The 21,261-nt window shown below is 37.5% G+C and overlaps 2 protein-coding genes across 7 annotated transcripts in view; both read left to right on the top strand.

Moving 5' to 3' along the window:
* The window catches only part of DPH6 (diphthamine biosynthesis 6), a 223,400-nt gene that overhangs the window by 34,559 nt on the left and 167,580 nt on the right, over window positions 1-21,261 (top strand). For all 6 annotated transcript variants that reach the window (XR_014955604.1, XM_031504994.3, XM_077784065.2 and 3 more), the window contains exons 4-5: window positions 3,282-3,355; window positions 5,462-5,580. Coding sequence is in view for 5 of the 6 variants with exons in the window: in XM_031504994.3 (XP_031360854.3) it covers window positions 3,282-3,355; window positions 5,462-5,580 (193 nt within the window). In the remaining variant the exon portion in view is untranslated. The remainder of the gene's footprint in view (window positions 1-3,281; window positions 3,356-5,461; window positions 5,581-21,261) is intronic.
* On the top strand, window positions 9,418-14,593 carry LOC146767346 (uncharacterized). Its single transcript, XM_085582336.1, is given in 1 exon segment — window positions 9,418-14,593. A coding segment is annotated over 1 exon segment (1,995 nt). The 5' UTR covers window positions 9,418-12,598.

Below are 21,261 nucleotides of genomic sequence, written 5' to 3' on the forward strand. Positions count from 1 at the left end.
TTTTCTGTTCTACCTCATGCTTCATCCTTCTTCCTTTCAAATCTTCTTATTTCTTGAATTTGTGCCATTCCAGCCTTAATTTGTTGTACTGGACAAAATAGGGAGATTGAATTCATTCCATTTCATTAGTTCTCCAATTCACTAACTAGTTCTCCCACTTCAAAGCAAATATTAAGTGTACTGGTGTTTCTCCTCGTGGAAGCTATTGTCTAGACAGTGATGAAAGTTTATATTTGCTGTTTACCATGAGAAGAACTGAATGAAAAGAGATGGCGATAAATAAATACCTGTGAGAATTTTTTAAATATAAATGTTAACCACAACTGCAAAATTACATGATGTACTGCCATTTCAAAAGACAATTAAAACTTAAGTATTAGCAAAGGAAATAAGCCAGAATAAGTGCAGACACTCTTCTCTGTTATTATTTAAATCAGATTTAACATAAGTTATAAGCAAGCAGCCAATAATAGCCTTGTTTTTGCCTTAGTAAGACCAAGATACATTGCATACATGTGTACATATTTGTGTTTGCTTGTGTACCTATATAATATATGCATTCATAATCATGCACATCTGATGTGTTATAGATTTGTATAGTAAAAAGCACCCAAACAACCTCAAAACAAAACCTATGAGAAATCTTCTTGATGCATTAGTTTCAAGTTTGGGCCATTGTTTCAATAGTCATTTAGTATACATTCTGTGACCTTCTATGGATTTTAAAATTCCATTATCATAGGATGGTTATGAAATTCCCTGGGTCTTATGACTAGAATTTTTAAATCCCAAACAAGTAAGTTTGTGCAATAGATCATTTTAGGATTGAATTTTTGTGTTTGTATAAGAACATAACATTTAAGTCTCTACTCCCATTTACTTTTATTTTTAATTTGAGGGAGTTTTCTTAGCAAGTATCTTTGCTGATGCATATATTTTGTCAACTTGAAAAACAGAATTAATTAAAAATATGTTTATGGCTCTGTGAGCTTGTTAAAAGTGTATTGTGCAAGTCAGTTGCCATCTTCATGTATGAACAGGAGATTCTGTAAATCTGTCATTGGGAAATAAGATTTCACTCCATATTTGTTTAATATGAGGGTGCCATTTTTTCTTGAAGTTTGTGGTATAGTAACTCTAATATTTTTAGACATATTGTTTGATATTATGGACATATTATCTGCACATTTTGACAGAGGACATTCTGAAGGAATTGTTATGGTTATTATTTTTGCATAAAAATAAAAACAAACAATATTTATCTTGTTAACATCAGTCATGTCTTCCAAGACTGTCATACAGCTTTCTAACATTTTGAAAAAGAACATTGAAGAATGCCACTTAAGTTCAGTTTTAGCAGTATACAGGTAGACTGCATATCAAAACAGCATGAAATAAAGGAGTACAGAGAATCCATTTTAGAAATATTTGAGGATTCAAGAAGGCTTCATTAATCAGTTGATCAATTTTATTTAAAGAAAATTCTCATTGTGGAACTGTGTTAACTTTTTAAGAAATGTTATTGTAGATGGGTGAGTTTAGTAAATTGAAGAATTTACCAAAAGAGCTTCGAAATATTACAGAGAAAGCTCAGAGAAGCAGAAATAATATCATATGGATAATGGTAGTGATAATGATGATAATAATTATTGAATCCATTATTAGATAATGAACAAATGAAAGATAAAACTAATTTTTTTCACTCCTGCTACTTCTGGATATGTGAGAAGCATCAACCTGAACACTGTTTGATTTGGCATTAAGCTTCGTATTAATGGATCTATGCATTAATGACATGGGGAAGTACATAATTTAAATAGTGATGTTTTGTTTAGATTACTGTATGTAGGAATTTTGACAAATACAGTTTCTTACATCTGAAATGTATATTGGGTATGAATAATTTAAAAATTTTGTTGGGCAAATATGAAGTGAGAATTAATATAAAGCGTAAAATAATAGATTAAGGGAAGAATATCCCAGACAGGCATAAACCAGAACATTTTTCACTGTATTATAATTTTGAATAAAACACATCCTGCATAATTTTATTGATGAGAAACAGGAACTGAATTTTAAATTCAGCAGCACATCAGGCAGAGACTGATTTGATTTTGAAATTTGTAACAGTGCTGCCATTTCACTTGGGCTGTGAATCAGGAAAATTATTTACCCAGATTGCCAAGGATAGCTGCTTATCCTTTGTTGCCCATCTTGGTTGGGTAGCTGATGCTGCATGCTGCAGTCAGAATTGTTTTGAGCTTTACCAGACAAAAACTCCTGGTACAGTCAGCAATGCTTCACCGTCCATGTGATGCAGTCAAGGGGCACTTTGCTGCTCAGCTTGCTTGGTCAAGGCTTAGCAGGACTTCTGAGATCATAGAGTAGGCCAAAAGAGACAGGCAGGGGCAGGATGCATCATCACGGGTATATAACTGAAAATTTTGTTGTAAAATCTTTCTGCCAACTTCACAAGATTTGAAACAGGTCCAGAAACTAAATCATGGTGTGTAGTTGTGATCGACCTCGATTAAAAGAGGAAAACAATTTTACTGAAGTCTAGATGGAGCAAAATTTAGAAAAAGGAAGTTCAGCATGTTGATTGGGACTCAAGCAATTTAAAAATAAAAAATCGCACAAAATACTGGAGAAATGGAGTGCATTTTTAAATGTTACGTTGTCAGTGGGTTTACAAGAAAAAATAAAGTGCCATTCATTGGCTTAGTTAATTTAAACGAAACAGAAAATGTGTCTTGGAAAACCATTTTTTATAACAGAATTTTTAAAAGGTGATGTTGAGTAAGTTTCCTGTGAGGTTTCTTGTTCTGGTGTTAAGATAAAAAGTGTAATCTCACACTCTCTTGTGCTGTGTACCATTGAAAATGCTAACTATTCAGTTAATTGTATGATGTATGTTGTTGATATTTATTTGTAGGTGGACTAGCTAACATGTCACTTATAGGAAAAAGCTGGAAGGAATTTTCAGGATGTCTGGAAAACCTCATGATAATCTGTTATGTCTGATACTTTTCAGTTACCTTGGTTATTTGTCCTCTAAAATGGTACTTGAATCAAGTAGACTGCATTAGAGTAATAACCATGTAGTAGGTCAGCTGAGCTGCTTCCTTCTGTGGAGGAACTGCATTCCAGTCTATTCTGTTCCATGTACTGGACACATAAAATATAATTATTCTTGGTTGATTCTGCAAGTAGAGATATTGACTCTCTACAGCTTAAAACATTATATACTGTGTCATTGATATTCCATGTCTTTTTTTCAGGACAAAGAAGGAGTAGAGGGTGTATCTGTAGGAGCCATTCTTTCTGACTACCAGAGAGTTCGCGTGGAAGATGTGTAAGAAAATATTAATATTTTTCAGACTACACATTCTGGAGAGTACTCATCTGTTTTCTAACTCAAATTTAAAGCAGAGACAGTTGCCTGATTTCTCATGTTCTGTGATACCAAATGCATTATATTCATTAATATAGGTATTTTTTTATTTTATTTTTCTTTCTTTTTCCCCCTGAAACTCTGTGTTCATTAGTAAAAGTCTAGGAGAGACTATACCAGGGTTTTTGATTGCTCTTCAGATCTCTCTTCATCTGTTGAAAATAGATTTGCTATGAAAATAATTGAGTAGGGTCAGTTCTTTGATTTCAACAGGAAGCTCACTCAGTTCCAATGACTGCAGTGTTGTGGTCAAGTCCCTCTGATTTCCACCAGTGTTTTGATATAGAGGAACATCCTGTGACTTGTTATCAGGAATTAGAAGAATATCTTTCTGTGCACATCTTCCCTTAATTCCTTAAATCTAAAATTTGTTATTATTAATCAGGAGCTTCCATTTGTCATTCCTGCTGTGCAAAAAAGTCTATATAGATTTTGATTATTTTAAGAGTCTTAATTAAAAAGAGCATTATGTAATGGTAGTTGCGTCTGTTATGTAGGCCAGTATTTGATCTGAAAAAAGATTTTTACTGTATACATCTGATGAAATGCATAAACCACCTTATGTTAAAAACTAATTATAGTTTCATGAGTTCATTAATGATTTGTTGATGATGAAAGCAAGTATCTGGAATCCTTTATGAGCTGTAAGAACGGTGAAATTAATGCTATGCTAACTCAGCTCATGTCAGGAAGTTACAGAGCACATTTGTTGCCTTTACAGTTTACGTAGATAAATTGCAGTCAGAAATACCTGATTTTTCTTTTCCTTTATACTTCAACATTTTAATAATTGCCTCACATGTTAGTAGGATAAAAAAAGATAACTTTTGTTCATTGTGAGTTTTACGTCTTCACCACAGCTAAGAGATTGACAGGGAATCACAGTATTTCAAACAGGCATGATTATTTCTGAGCTTGTAAAGTAAAACACTTTACATTGATCTGTAGATTTAGCCCTTACAATAAGGTTGTTTCATATGAGCCATCCCAATTAATTCAGGTAATTTTTTAGCTGAAGTTAGGCACGAAAGTAACTACTTTATTCAGAGCTGCTAAATAGTTCTACTACAAAACCTAGTGCTTTGTTAAAGCATATCAAAGTAATAAGAAAGTCAGATTGTATGGGTGCTAACTATTCATTTACATGTCAACACTAAACATACATTTAACTATATAGTCTTCACAATCATACTAGTGGGTCTATATGACATAGGGAGGAATGCCCATATATGTGAGAAAGACCATGTATTAGGAAAAACATGGTAATTGACAAATAAATGTAAATCTTAAGGGCTCTGAACTAGTCCCATAGTTAAATGTTTAAGTTTTTCAGAGACCTTACACATTTAATCACCGACTGATGGTTCTTGACAATTTACAGAAACGTTACCTATCAATAAAGCAAATTAGTGATTCTCTAATTTGATAATCAATCAAATGCTGTGTATCAAATGCTGTCTGTATATGATATGTATCAAAAGAAATTATTAACTTTACAGTAACAAGTTGTTAATTTGTATCACAAGCTGTACATATTTTTCCGAATTATTATTTTCCTTGGTTGTTGATCCAAATCACAGCAACAAATTCAGCATATTGTACTAGTGACATGTGCCACATTTATCACAGAGCAGTAACTTTGTCCTTAGCTGTGTGCAAAAAAGTGATGACTTCCTAAGGTGCTAATTGCTTTGTGTCCCAAAAGGTTTAGGAGCACATGTTGTTATGGCTTTACTTAAAGTCCCGTGCAGATCTGCTTACCTCAGTGAGTTGCATCGTATGTAGATGAATCCTAGTCAGAACAAGTTTATTTCTTTTTTTTAAAAATATATATTAGTCTTAACGTTTATAATGAAATATATGAATAGTAAAGTGTTGTAATTGAAATTATAGAAGAAAAATTATTTCAGGATAGGAAAAGAAAGATATTTTCATTAATTTTGCATTAATAATATTGTGTAAAAGCATTATACTTGGCTTTATCAGGTTTCTTTCTTTCTTTTTAAGGTGCAGAAGGCTTAATCTACAGCCTTTAGCTTACCTCTGGCATTGGAACCAGGAAATACTGCTTAAAGAAATGATATCATCTAACATTCAAGCCATAATCATAAAAGTGGCAGCTTTTGGTATGTATTCAGATTCTGAGCAATATTGTCTACTGAAATTTCCCTTGGACAAACGCACAACATAACAGTGGAAAACAGAACTTTCGTTGCATGTTTTCAGATATGAAATGTTAATATCAAGAAAATTATAAAAAATTGCTCAATACCAGTTGTGATGTCCGAATAATTCATTTAACAGGATGCAGTTCATTTCTTAATGGAGATGTGGAAAAGTTGGAAAGCAGTTCTTCCTAACACAGTCATTAAATTCCTCTCATATTTTTTTTTGTTGTGGTTTGGTTTTGATTTGTAGTAAAGATGCATGTATAATTCAGTAGTTCACAGTATTTTCATTTATAGATGATACAGTCTTGTGACTAGGCAATATTACAAAGCAACTGTGAAAGTTTTAATAGAAATACATCAAGTTAATATCAAACAAAATATAATTATGAGGCCAGAATATTTTGTGTAACAGCAGACTTGGAGTTGATAAACCATAAGAGCAAAAAGAAATAATTCACCATTGTCTCTAAATCTTTTTTTCATATTTAAAATTTAGTTGTTAGCATACCAGAAAATCAATTTCTTTTCATTATCAGCTATATAAAATGAAGTTATAAAACTTGAAGCAAATCAATATGAAAGTTAACCTGTCTGTTTATTGCTTGAATGTAAAGGTAAGGTCAAATGAAGTTATGTAAGAAGGTTTATGGAATGATGTGCTCTAAAAACCAAAGAAGCACATGAGAAACATATTAATAATACAATATATTCATTTCAGGCCCCTATGCAGTTTTCTGTTTCAGAGTAGCAGATGAGTTTTTAAGCATAAAATATGACTAAAGGACCTTTTCTTTCGGGGTTGACTATAAACTTGTGTAGCAAACAGTGGTTTGTATCATACATATGGCATCAGTAGTTAAAGATGTATATTTGGAAAACAGTGTTGCATAAGCTTTCAATAGAAGTCCAATGTCTGGTTTACCTGGGCAAATTTCCCATCAAATCTCTCTTTTTCTCAGAGTGTGCTTTATATATAATAAAGTAATTTCTTCTTCATTATTAATGAAGATTTAAATTATAATCCCTTTAGGCTGGATGGATTAAATTAATTATTAAAAATTAATTATTTTTTTAAATTTTATTTATTTTTCCTCTTTATCTGGTATAGTTTCTAACTAGTTTTTACACTGTCACTATGATGGTCTCACTCTATTGTTCTGTAGGATCTTCTAGGGCTAAGAGGAAGATTAGAATTTTAGAAATACCACATGCCCTCATTCATATACAGGTAACAAGCAATGTAATTTATTAGCATTTTCCTGAATTTTGGGAGGTCAGTTATAAATATATAGGAATTGAATACCATGTTTTCTACTACAAAACACTTGGTTTTAATTTGGGGGAAGAAAAAGTTTCTAAAATAATTGTTTTCTGGTCATTAAAGTACGTTTTTATATTTATGTTATAGTTCCATAAAATAGAATGTGTTCATTGCTTCTACTGGCATGAAGGAAAAAAAATTAAGTCCACAAAGCACATGTAACATTTTTTTTTCACATCAGAATTATTTTTTTAAAGAAAATATAATATTTAAATAATAGATAAAACTGTTTCCGAAATAGACATCATTGATGACCTGTCATGCCTGCAGCAAGATAAGCTTGTCTTTTGTATTCTAGAGTCTTAAAAAAACTTAAAATGCACTGGTTAGTGCACAAAGAGTGCTTTGTGGGCTATTCATTGGAAGAGCGAATACCATAAATACTTGAAGATAGCAATTAGATAGAAAATCACTCCAAGTTATTTTTCCTTTTTATTTTTTTGGCTACAGGTAAAAGAAAGATCTTATCAGAGTCAATTTCTCACCTGCCTCAGGCAGACATGATTAGATGTAAGCAAATTTAATGGAGCTTTTGTGCTCTGGGGCCATTCTGTAATGCTTTAATAATTGCATGCCTTATTAAAGTGGATTTAAGGTATGAAGGCTGTTTAACATATCAAGTGGCAAAGAAGATAAGATACAGTTTAACTTTTTGGTTTTTAGATTGATAATCAAAGCTAAACTGTAATGAAAATATTTAAAATAACAGATTTAAGAGTCTGAAGGGTTATGCATTAGGTGATACATTGTACAGTTGTTAATGCAAGAGGCAAATCTGTAACCTGAGCTTGACATTCATGGGTGCTGGCATACTTGTACACCCGCCTTGTCCTGTTTTCCATTAACTCAGTGCTGGTATTGACAGGGTAAAAGCCTGGCATTTTATGTAGAAAACACATAATTATGCAAGTAAAAGACCATTAGTTTAGTACATTTCCCTAAATCCGCCATTACAAATTAATACCATAAACCTTGCCAGTGGCAAGAGTTTTCTATCTCAGAGTAGTGTAGTTTTCCAGATGGGATGCCAATTGCTCTCACTTATATGCAAAAAAAGTATTGTTAGCAACCTTTTTCACATGCCTTCTGTTGATCTATAAGTAGATCAGCTTTCTTTCCTTTAGAGTGTATTTCAAAAGCTTTAATGATGAGAGAAAAGCTTTCCATGATCTAGCAGCAAACCTGAGCACTATATATATGTATAAAAGCTACTTCTGAATATTTATCTATAGTGCCATTTTCTTGCTGCTAAAGGTGCCTGTATGATACATCATATGTTTATCTTTGAAATGTACCCTTCTTCAGTGGAAATCCAGAAATAGGTTACTCAGTATCAGCTAAAATTGAAGCTATTACTGATTGTTTTTAACATATGTGTGCCTGAAATTCCAGTAATCCATTGCTCATGTGACACATATAGCACTGTGTAATAGAACAATTGTGTAACTATTGTAACAGTAAGATGATGCATTTTTGATCTCCTTCTTTTTTGGTTGTGTTTTCCAGACTAATCAATACTAATTAATTTGCAGAGTATGCATATAGCAGATTCAACTTTAAATCTTGGCAATTTTATATACTGCTCTTAACTGTGCCTCATTCTAAAGCAAATTGTTTCCACTGCAGTACAAGGTGTAATACATATGCGGAAGTGAGGGAAGGAGGAGTGTTACATTTGGAAGGAATTTTTCAGTTTCTTACAATATAATTCTTAGTAAAACTTGACGTTCAAGTTTATTTACTCTCAGTTTACTTATATAGTTATCTATAACTAAATCATGTTAAGTATTAACGCTAAAACTTAAGCACCTCTATACTTTTTAAGATATTATAAACTTTGTTTCTTATATATATGTGAGAATATTCTTGAAGTTGATTTTATGTCATGCAGTTAGTTTTTTCACAATGTTTCTAAACTTTCTTGAAATTTCAAAAGTAGCATCTGAGTAAGTTTTCTAAGTGCACACTGTTGTCTTGAGAATGCAGGGTCGTGTGGAATTGCTTCTTCAATCTTTCAGTCAAAATTAGCATATAAACTCAAATTCCTATCTTTTAGGGGATTAATATGCATTTATTCGCTTTATACATTCCAGCTTCTTCCCAGTTTGGTTATAGTAAACTAATCCTTAATTATTTAATACCTGAAAAATCCAAATTGTTACTATGTGGTCAGATAATTTAAACATTAATTTGAAAAAGAAAAACTGATTAAATTATTAAATTATGTTTCTAACTTCTAGTTGCTCTTTGGACCGCAGGAAAGAAATGATACTGTAGCGCTCTTCAAATGTTGAACAATAATAAAAGCTGAAACTCTGAATCAGGGCTGCATAAAAAGTGGATCTCTTTTATTTCATGGCTACATTCTTTGTCTTGTAGGTCCAGCTGTTATGAGTGCCTATAGACGTTCTACATTCCCAGCCATGGGTAGAGTTGAAATCACAGGCTCTGTGGAAACCTAAATTTTCAAGTGGTATGGGCCTTAGTTACTTATGCAGGCTATTTCCCAATGGAGTAATGAGTCCTTAGGGAGCCAGTGGCATCTCCTGTCTGTCAGGAAATCCCAAGTTCCTTCACTAAAACAAGCTGTCTGTAAAGTATATTTACATGAACCTCATTTGGTGTGAGAAGATATTGATGCTTGCTTCCCATGGTCTAGAAAATTGGTAAACTGCTATTCATGGAATCTACTATCCTGATAGCTGAGGGATGTGTATGTTTTTGTATATGAGTTTTTAATTGAAAATGAGACAATATTGCTTCTTAGTATAATGAATCTATTCTTTAAACCCAGGTGACACCTAGGTGTCTTATGTTACTGTTTATTTGTATGCCTCTGGTGTATAGAAGTGAAATCCTGACTGACTGAAATTGATAGCCATACTCACATTAGTTTTCACAGAGGTAAGATTTACATGTAAAGAGCTGCATTAAAAAAGACCTAGCATCACACAGTTAAGCTCTGAAGGTGTAATTTAGTGTACAGATAAACTGATCTAATAGTTGCTGCCAAAAGGTCAATCTTTCCATCCCACTTCTAGCTGACTTTTCCAAACGACAAGTCTGTGCTTGCTTCTGCCACTGTAAAGGCTCCAGTGTTTCTGTGGCTCCATATAGGTGATCCAGCAGGATCTGCTTTTTTGTGGGTGCAGGGAACTTGCTCTGTAGAAACCATGGCTGCATGGAGAGCAGAGCTCTCTCTTTCAATAGAAGGATTATTACTAAATTGGGTTGGCTGCAATGGCAGATTGTATCCTGAAGTAAAATTGTTGGTTGTGAGTTTTCTCTGACCACATCATCTGTGTAATGGAGAGGAACAGTGTTCTTTGAAAGTGTGTTTTTAGTACTGAGCAATTTTAAAGTAATTTTGAGGAAATTGAAGGACCTTGTCATCACAGGGGAAGATTCTTACTTCCTCCAAATATTTTTAAAAAATCCTCAGACCATTCACAAAAACAACAGAAGGAATTTAATAACATTTTGTTATTAAATCAATTTAATTAAAATAAATCTAAGTTGCTTTCTTGTATATTGTACAGTAAGGATTGTTTACTTGATTATAGCTAAGTAAATTAAACATTTACATTATTCTTGGCTAGTTCAGCTTATTTACAGGTGATCATTCCATTGCTTTCTTCCTTGTGCAGCTACCAGACACTAGAGCTGTAGTAGAATCTATGACAGTCTTCATTTGCTCTTGAGAACATTCTGTTGTATTAATATGAAAAACAGTTAGAATCATAAAACCATTAAGGTTGGAAAAGATCTCTGAGGTCATCAAGTCCCACCTTCAACAGCACTATAACCACTAAATCATATCGCAAAGTGCCACATCTACTTTTAAACACTTAACTTGTTTTTTGAACACTTATTCTGTTTATCTTAATTTGAAGTAAAAGATAAAATGACTGATAATATTTTTCAAGTCCTATCAAATTTTAATGCTTGTCTATTCTGATAGTGATAATGGATTCTAAAACTAGCATTAAACCTTTATTAGAAAAATTATCCTTATGCAGTGTTGAAGTATTATCCTGTTTAAACATGTGATCACTTTTAATTAATTTTAGTTTTAATGTTTTTTCAGATTATAAATTTGATAAATCACCTATGATGTAGTTTGGGAAAGATGTTCTTATTAGCCTTTTCCTTCTTTGAAATCTTGTTTCCTAGCTAGCATACGGTGTTGTCACTGAATTTTCAAACAAATCTTCTGAAACTTAGTTGGCCCTTTAGAGTTTAAGTGTATTTGACACTTTTTCTCTAGGCTTGTTCCCTAATATATTTGTCTACCATCCCATTTATCTTCCTAATTCATGTTATTTATGATAAAAATCTAAAAAATACACAACACCTCTTTGTTCAGTAGACATTGCATGAAAAGTCTTGGAAACACTTATAAAAAACAGAGAGCCATTTTATCTCAGGCCATTTTTTTTTCCTGGCAGAAAAGTTTCACATAGAAAAAGATCAGCACAGATAAATGGAAATTGTATGCAAGACTGAAAGTAAAAAAAAAAATTAGCTTGGGATTTAAGATGTAATGCAAAAGAGATGAGTAAGAGAAAAGAGAACTAGGAATATACCTAAAGTTTTATTCATAGTTGAAAGTTTAGGAAAATCAGATGAGAAGATAATCTTTGCATTTAGAACAGTACTTGCCTTGATGCTTGTATATGAATGACAGATACTTTGTTACCAGTGTACGATGAGGTTTCAGAAAGAGATTTTAGTGCATATATAAAGTATAAAGAAATGTTTTAAAATAAAGTGTGTTACAGGAAAGAAAGAAATGAGATTTTGCATAAGTCAGTTTAGAAACAAATTAGAGAGAAATAATATTTCTTCTTCGCTACCTTTGAGCCTGTACATTTGAAAATAGGAAGGGTGTTTGTCCTGGGTTGACTGTATGATGCCTTTATCCCCAATCGTCTGCCCCGTTCATGTTGAATAATAAGTTCTACACCTTTAAGACTTGTTCCAGGAGAGAAGAAGGGGGGGAAGAAGCGCGGAGTTTGTTTTCAAGAACTGCACTCACTCCTCCACATTCCTGCTCCTGGACTGAGTTGTCTGCGTCCAGACAGACAACGAGACGGAGCTCTCCATTAGTTTTTTTTCCCTAGTCTAGTTAGTTTAGCTAGCTGAGGCAAAGTTCCCTGGACTGTGGTTTTTTCCCTTTCCCTGGACCTGCTCTGGACTGCACACCAGGAGAGCAGCAGCAGCACCAGAAGCCCAGTGGGCCGGGCCTGGGCCGCGGCATTTCCAGCGCCGGAGAGACTGATCAGAGACTGAGTGAGCCCAGCTGCAACCTGAGGGATCTTTCTGAGATTGTCTCTCTTGGAGTGGCAAGAAGTTTCATTGCTTAATATTGTCTAAGTTTGCTAGTTTAATAAACAGGTTTTTTCCACTTTTCTCCAAAAGAGGTATCTTTCCCGAACTGGTTGGGGGGAGGGGCCGATTGAATCTGCTTTCCTGAAAAAACCCTTTTGGGGGGTCTTTCCCCAAATCTGCCCTGAACCAGAACAGATACATTTATTGGCGCCCAACTACCAGGGCTCGAAAAAAAAAAACACAGTGAAAAAAACCTTTTTTCCTTGATTGATTGGATGTTGGTGGTGCTTATTTTGTAGTGGGTTAAAGCAGACAGTAGCCATGTTGCTTAAATTCATGTCTCTTGGGGTGGAGGCCTTCATGTAGTTCTGGTCTCTAGGCTTTTTTGGGGTTTTAGTACTTTTCTGGTCACTAGGATTCTTGTCCCTTACATGTAGTTTTTGCAGTAGAAAAACACAGATTAAAATAGCTATTGGGCTGGGCTTGGTGATAGTGATTTATAAGGCGCTTGTAAAGATACTGGAGTCTGTTCAAGACATATATAGTTTATGGTTTTTTCATCCTACCCTGCATCCTAGTTCCAGTGGTATGTTCTGGGGGTTTATTAGTAATTGCACCTGGTTTGTTAGAGGAGGAGCAGGGCATGAGGTTTTCCAGCCTCTCCTTTCCTTCTTCTTTTTTGAATCTGTTATGTCACTTTTTGAGAATGTTCAGTTTCCCCTGAATGTTAAAGAGACCATTTTTCTAGTATTTATTCTTGTAAACTTCCTTTATACAGCCTGCAGTTTCTCTAGAGTGAAGGCTGAGATGTCCCGAGGACCTGATGAAACCCCTCACCCAGGTGTGGAAAATTCTGAGTGGTGTGGAGAATGGGAAAATATGGGCCAGACCCTAAAGGAATTTTCTGACCCTGTAGAGTGGGATTTTCCACGTGAACAAATTCAGAACCCAGCTGAGGTGGGGAAATACCTGAAAGAGAAGTGCCACAATGACTCTAAGGAGAGAAAGCTAATTGCAATAAGCTGGGCCCTGGCCTATGCTTATCGCACACTGCTAGATACTGTAGGCCAGCAGACAGAGGCAAGGGGGCAGGGAGATAAACCAGCAGCTATCCCAGTCACTCAGGCTGCAGACAACACCCCAGTTACCCAGGATGTAGCTAAAACAGACAGTGAACCTAAACCACTGGCAGTCGCTGCAGGAAAGAAGAAAAGCAAAACTGACCGGCCAGGGACTGATGATGATAATCCAGAAAAAGGACCCTCAAAGCTAATTACTGACACAAAAGCCGGAGTTAGGGCAACTGAGGCAGGATCAGAAGCCACTACTGAGTCCTATTCCCTGAAGGACCTTCGTGGCCTAAGAAAGGATTACACTCGACGACCTGATGAGTCTATAATTAGTTGGTTGGTCCGTCTTTGGGATGCTGCAGGGGAGGCTACAATTCTGGATGGTAGTGAAGCGAGACATTTGGGATCCCTGTCACATGATCCTGTCATTGATCAAGGAATGATGAGGGGGGCTAACCCTCGCAGCCTCTGGGCACGGGTTTTGGAAAGTGTAGCACAAAGATACCTGTGTGCAGATGATCTTTATATGCAGCAAACCCAATGGAAGACTATAAAACAAAGAATTCAACGCTTGAGGGAAATGGCAGTGGCAGAGATTGTCTTCTCGGATGATGTAGATACTGTAAATCCAGACTTGGTACCGTGTACATCTGTGATGTGGCGAAAACTTGTAAGACTTGGGCCACATGAATACGCTTCTGCTGTAGCAATAATGAAGCGAAATGATAGTGAGGAGACTGTGCTCGATATGGCAAAGAAGCTCCGAGCATATGCAGATGCTGTACATGGCCCAACCCATGCCAGAATTGCAGCAGTGGAAACACGTCTGCAGAAACTAGGAGAGAAACTAGAAAACAAGATAAAGGAGAGTCATAAAAAACTCAAGGAAGAGATGAAAGAGGGTTTTCTCCAAGTCTCAACAATACAGATCAGAGGTCCTGGTACCCAACACAGACGTTCCCCAGACGGGGAAAAAAGATACATCTCACGAGCTGAGCTGTGGTTCTTCCTGCGTGATTGTGGAGAAAATATGAGGAAATGGGACGGGAAACCTACTGGTGCTCTGGCACAACGGGTGCGTGAATTGAAGAGAGGCAAGACTCCGAAAGGAAGTTTCACCAAAAAGGAAGCAGCTCCAGTAGCCCATAATCAAACTGCCATATATGATGATGATGACGATATTTTCGATCCCCTTGAAGGAACCTCCAAGGCATATGCCCCAGAAAAGAAGGATAACCATGCTTAGAGGGGCCCTGCCTCTAGCCAGGTAGAGGCAAGGGAAAACCGTATTTTTTGGACTGTGTGAATTCGTTGGCCTGGCACATCAGAACCACAAGTATATAAAACTTTGGTCGACACTGGTGCACAGTGCACATTAATCCCATCAAAATATGTGGGGGCAAAACATGTTTCTATTGCTAGTGTGACAGGGAGATCACAAGACTTTACTTCAGTGGAAGCTGAAATCAGCCTGACTGGAAATGAGTAGAAGAAACAGTCCATTGTGACTAGCCCAGATGCCCCATGTATTTTAGGCATAGACTTCCTCCGAAGTGGGTATTTCAAAGATCCAAAGGGACTCAGGTGGGCATTTGAAATAGCAGCTATAGAGACGGAGGGCATCAAGCAATTAAACAGCTTACCTGGACTATCAGAAAACCCATCTGCAGTAAGACTCCTGAAGGTAGAAGAGCAACGAGTACCAATTGCCACCTCAACAGTGCACCGCCGGCAGTACCGAACGAATCGAGATGCCGTGATCCCCATCCACAAAATGATTCGGGAGTTGGAGAGCCAAGGGGTGGTCAGCAAAACCCACTCACCCTTCAACAGCCCCATCTGGCCTGTGCGCAAATCTGAAAGAGAATGGAAATTGACTGTGGACTATCGTGGCTTAAATGAAGTGACTCCACCGCTGAGCGCTGCTGTGCCGGACATGCTGGAACTCCAGTATGAGCTGGAGTCCAAGGCAGCAAAGTGGTATGCCACCATTGATATTGCTAATGCGTTTTTCTCCATTCCTCTGGCAGCAGAATGCAGGCCTCAGTTTGCTTTCACCTGGAGGGGCGTGCAGTACACCTGGAACCGACTGCCCCAGGGGTGGAAACACAGCCCCACCATCTGCCATGGACTGATCCAAGCTGCACTAGAAAAGGGTGAGGCTCCAGAACATCTACAGTATATTGATGATATAATTGTGTGGGAGAACACAGCAGCAGAGGTGTTTGAGAAAGGAAAGAAAATCATCCAGATTCTCCTGGAAGCTGGTTTTACCATCAAAAAAAGCAAAGTCAAGGGACCTGCTCGAGAGATCCAGTTCCTGAGAGTGAAGTGGCAAGATGGACGGCGTCAGATTCCTACAGATATCATCAACAAGATCACAGCGATGTCTCCACCAACCAACAAGAAAGAAACACAAGCTTTTCTAAGTGCCATAGGTTTTTGGAGACTGCACATTCCCGAATATAGCCAGATAGTGAGCCCTCTCTACCTGGTCACCCGCAAGAAGAATACTTTCCACTGGGGCCCTGAACAGCAGCAAGCCTTCACCCAGATCAAGCAGGAGATCGCCCATGCGGTAGCCCTTGGCCCAGTCAGGACGGGACCAGATGTGAAGAACGTGCTCTACTCTGCAGCCGGGAGCCATGGTTTGTCCTGGAGCCTTTAGCAGAAGGCGCCTGATGAGACTCGAGGCCGACCACTAAGATTTTGGAGTCGAAGCTATAGAGGATCTGAAGCCAACTATACTCCAACAGAGAAAGAAATTTTAGCAGCCTATGAAGGAGTCCAAGCTGCCTCAGAAGTGATCGGTACAGAAGCACAACTCCTCCTGGCACCCCGACTGCCGGTGCTGAGGTGAATGTTCAAAGCAAAGGTTCCCTCTACCCACCATGCCACCAATGCCACATGGAGCAAATGGATTGCCCTTATCACGCAGCGCGCCCGGATTGGGAAACTGAATCGCCCTGGGATTTTGGAGATAATTACGAACTGGCCTAAAGGTGAAAACTTTGGTCTCACTGATGAAGAGGAAGAAGAAGTGACACATGCTAAAGAAGCGCCACCATATAACCAACTGCCAGCAGAAGAAACACATTATGCCCTTTTCACTGATAGATCTTGCTGCATTGTGGAAATGAAACGAAAATGGAAAGCAGCTGTATAGAGTCCCACACGACGAGTTGCAGAAGCTACTGAAGGGGAGGGTGGATCAAGTCAACTCGCTGAACTCAAAGCCATTCAACTAGCCCTGGACATTGCTGAAAGGGAAAAGTGGCCAAAGCTCTACCTCTACACTGATTCATGGATGGTAGCCAATGCTCTGTGGGGGTGGCTGGAGAGGTGGAAAAAAGCTAATTGGCAACGTAAAGGAAAACCAATTTGAGCTGCTGATGAGTGAAAAGACATTGCTACCAGGGTAGAGAAGCTACCTGTAAAAATTCGCCATGTAGATGCCCATGTTCCCAAGAGCAGAGCCAATAAAGAGCACCAAAACAACCAGCAGGTAAATCAGGCTGCAAAGATAGAAGTGTCAAAGATAGACTTGGATTGGGAACACAAGGGGGAATTGTTCTTAGCACGATAGGCCCATGATGCCTCAGGCCATCAGGGTAGAAATGCCACTTTTAAGTGAGCACGAGACCGAGAAGTGGATTTAACCATGGACAGTATTTCTCAGGTTATCCATGACTGTGAAACGTGTGCTACCATAAAACAGGCCAAGAGAGTGAAGCCCCTATAGTATGGTGGGCGGTAGTCCAAGTACAACTATAGAAAGGCCTGGCAGATTGACTATATCACACTGCCCCAAACACGCCACGGCAAACGCTACGTGCTCACCATGGTAAAAGCCACCACAAAATGGTTAAAAACCTATCCCGTACCTCATGCTACGGCCCGCAACACCATTCTGGGCCTTGAGAAACAAGTCCTTTAGAGGCATGGTACCCCTGAGAAGATTGAGTCAGACAATGGGACTCATTTCAAGAACAGCCTTATCAACACTTAGGCTAGGGAACATGGTATTGAGTAGGTGTACCATATTCCCTACCATGCACCAGCTGCAGGAAAGGTGGAGAGGTACAATGGACTGTTGAAAACTACTTTAAAAACATTGGGTGGTGGATCTTTCAAGAACTGAGAGCAGAATCTGGCAAAAGCCACCTGGTTAGTTAACACCCGAGGCTCTACCAGTCGATTGGGCCCTGCCCAATCTCAGTTTTTGCATATAGTAGATGGAGACAAAGTCCCAGTAGTGCATGTCAAAGGTTTGTTAGGGAAGACAGTGTAAATCAATTCTGCCTCAAGTACAGACAAACCCATTCATGAGATTGTTTTTGCTCAGAGACCAGGTTGCACATGGTGGATAATGCAGAAAGATGGAAGAACACAATGTGTACCTCAGGAAAATCTAATTGTTGAGTGAGAAATGTATGTAAATATCACTATTTGCTGAATATTACTGACATTGTCTGTATATAGCTGTATATCGGATGTATAATGTATGTGTTTGTAGGGTTTAAATATATATATATATTAGTTTTAGTAGTAAGCTGACGATATGGGGATAAGGGGTGGAATGTCCTGGGTTGACTGTATGATGCCTTTATCCCCAATCGTCTGCCCCGTTCATGTTGAATAATAAGTTCTACACCTTTAAGACTTGTTCCAGGAGAGAAGAAGGGGGGGAAGAAGCGCGGAGTTTGTTTTCAAGAACTGCACTCACTCCTCCACATTCCTGCTCCTGGACTGAGTTGTCTGCGTCCAGACGGACAACGAGACGGAGCTCTCCATTAGTTTTTTTTCCCTAGTCTAGTTAGTTTAGCTAGCTGAGGCAAAGTTCCCTGGACTGTGGTTTTTTCCCTTTCCCTGGACCTGCTCTGGACTGCACACCAAGAGAGCAGCAGCAGCACCGGAGGCCCAGTGGGCCGGGCCTGGGCCGCGGCATTTCCAGCGCCGGAGAGACTGATCAGAGACTGAGTGAGCCCAGCTGCAACCTGAGGGATCTTTCTGAGATTGTCTCTCTTGGAGTGGCAAGAAGTTTCATTGCTTAATATTGTCTAAGTTTGCTAGTTTAATAAACAGGTTTTTTCCACTTTTCTCCAAAAGAGGTATCTTTCCCGAACTAGTTAGAGGGAGGGGCCGATTGAATCTGCTTTCCTAAAAAAACCCTTTTGGGGGGTCTTTCCCCAAATCTGCCCTGAACCAGAACAGATACAGTGTTGTTGTCATAACAGATAACAGGGGTTAGAAAGAAGAGTAAGGGAATGTGCCTGAAAACAGAAAAGTACTTGAAAACTGACATTATTGAGTGCTGTTAAGGAGATGTCACAGACAGATGAAGGAGGAGAGAGATGGCTTAAGAATGGAAAGATCACTTTGCGGTTTGAAGAGATCACATCATCTAAAGGAAAATTTCAATGGAAGCAGCAGGCTAAGCGTGCACTATTAGGCATTTAAAGTGAAACAGGAAAGGACCTATGGGTTATAGTGAAAAAGACAGAAGAATAGTTAGAACTTGGAGCTTAAAAATAGTGGAAGAGAGCTTAGTAAGAGATGTCAAAAGCAGAAATAATTTTAACAATATGAAATCAAGAGGTACAAGTGCTCTATTTTTAATATTGGAATATAAACTTGCTGCTCTTTAATGTTTGATACAATTTAAGTTTTAGATGCCCATTACTTTACAGACTTACGTGCTGAAACAGGACATGAACTGGAACCTTTAAAGACATATCTGTGTAGTTAGAGCCATAAATGTTTGCTTTTCAGGTCACTGTGAGTTGAAGTTTTGCAGGACTTCTTGTCCTACTCTGATCCTTTATTTCTGCTCTGGCCTTTTACCCTTTTGCAGCAGATCTATTGATATTTGCTGTCAGAAACCTCTGCTGATCCACTTGGGGATTGTGACTTTTTAAAAAGTTTATAAGTTTATAACTTGTCTGCATGGGGATGGATTTAATTAAAAAAATTTTACCACTTGTGCCACACCTCTTTCTCTTCCACAGAATGAAATTTCAATTATTTGCTACAAAGCTTACTAGAATTAGAACTGTTCAAAGTATGAAATACAAGAATTCTATAACAGGGACAAAACAGCACATATCTTTTTATTAACACACATTTGTATTCTTGTGGTGCTAGATCAGTTGAACAATTTTAATTAAATAGATTAATAAACAAGCAATGCTATTAAGATATTCTACGCAAAAAATTTATATCAGGAAAGTCATACATATGTGACTGTATGAACTGAAACTTTAATAACTTTGAATTTAAGTTTTTTAGGTCCATTAAAAGTCCTGAGAAGAAGCTGACTCAGTCACTACTTTAAATAAGATGAAATATTTGCGGCATTTGATTAAAAGTAGTTTAATGCTATTTTTCAGCAATTATAAAATTATTGCACAATCTTTTTCAAACTACCAGCATTTTAGAGAAGAATCTTCTGAAAATCTACAAGGGCAAATACAGGGTCCTGTACCTGGAGAGGAATAATTCCATGCACCAGCACAGACTGAGGGTGACCTGCTGGAAAGCAGCTCTGTAGAGAAGGACCTGGGGTCCAACAAAATGTCCCTGAGCCTGCAGTGTGTCCTTATGGGCAAGAAGGTCTATGGTGTCCTAGGATGCATTGGGAAAAGCATTGGCAGCAGGTTGAGAAAGGGGATCCTGTCCTGCTCAGCCCTGGTGAGGCCTCACCTGCAGTGCTGTGTCCAGTTCTGGGTTCCTCGGGACAAGAGAGACAGGGAGCCACTGGAGCAGATTAAGGGTGTGGAACATCTGTTTTATGAGGAAAGGCTGAGAAAGCTGGGCTTGTTCAGCCTCAAGAAGAGATGACCGAGATTACTAACTCAGTATATGTGTCTGAAGTGGGGAAAGAAAGAGAATGGATCGAGGCTCTTCTCAGTGGTACCAAGCAATAGGACGGAAGACAATGGGCAGAAACTGAGTCACAGAAAGTTCCACCTGAACATGAGGAAGAGCTTCTTTACTGTGTAAGTGATCAAGCACTGAAACAGATTGTCCAGAGAGGTTGTGAAGTCTCTCTCACTTGAGATATTCAAGAGCCATCTGGACACAAACCTGTGCCACGTGCTCTAGGATAACCCTACTTGAGCAGGGATATTGGACCAGATGACCCACTGTGGTCACAACCTCACACATTCTGTGATTCTGTGATTTTATAAAAGAATCTGATTGGAAATATTGCCTTGTTATTGGATAAAACAGTAAAAAATTTCTTCAAAGATTTTTTTGAAGATTGTGTTCTAGAAATGACAGAGCTAAATTGCTTTGAATCCTAGATTTAACTAGAACACAAACATCTTTGACATTAAAAAAAAAACCCACAATAGATTAAAGATAATATTGCTTTGATAAAAAGTTTTAAATACTTTTACTTCTCAGAATTCTAAAATTTTATGACATAAGACTAACCTGGTTTAGAACACTGAAGAATATTCAAGAAGGAAGATAAACTGAGATCCCAGTTAAACTGCACTGGAAACATATTCTAGAACCACTTTGGGATTAATGTCTTTTAACTTTATCACTTAGAATCACTTAGCTTGAAAAAACTTACTATATCTATAGTATGTCTGCAGGTTCCATCCTTGTACAATTCCCACACTGGATAAATTATCACATACCACATTCTGACAAAAAAGAAGAAAAAGAGCAAGTGGAAAAGAGAAGTAGATGTATAATCAAGTCACATGAATTTTCCTCTTTCTTACAATAAATTAGAAGTATATTAATCTCAAATCTTTTAAATGTGCAGAATACCAAGTATTTATTGCACTTTCCATTAATTTTATACAAAAATTAAGCTGTTTTTACAATTTTTTTTTGAAAAGGAAATCCAAGGAATCCATCCAGTTCACCACTGTTAACACAGCCTTTCATGTGTGA

Source organism: Lonchura striata, chromosome 5, assembly GCF_050655825.1.
Source record: "Lonchura striata isolate lonStrDom1 chromosome 5, ASM5065582v1, whole genome shotgun sequence".
Lineage (NCBI taxonomy): Eukaryota > Metazoa > Chordata > Aves > Passeriformes > Estrildidae > Lonchura > Lonchura striata.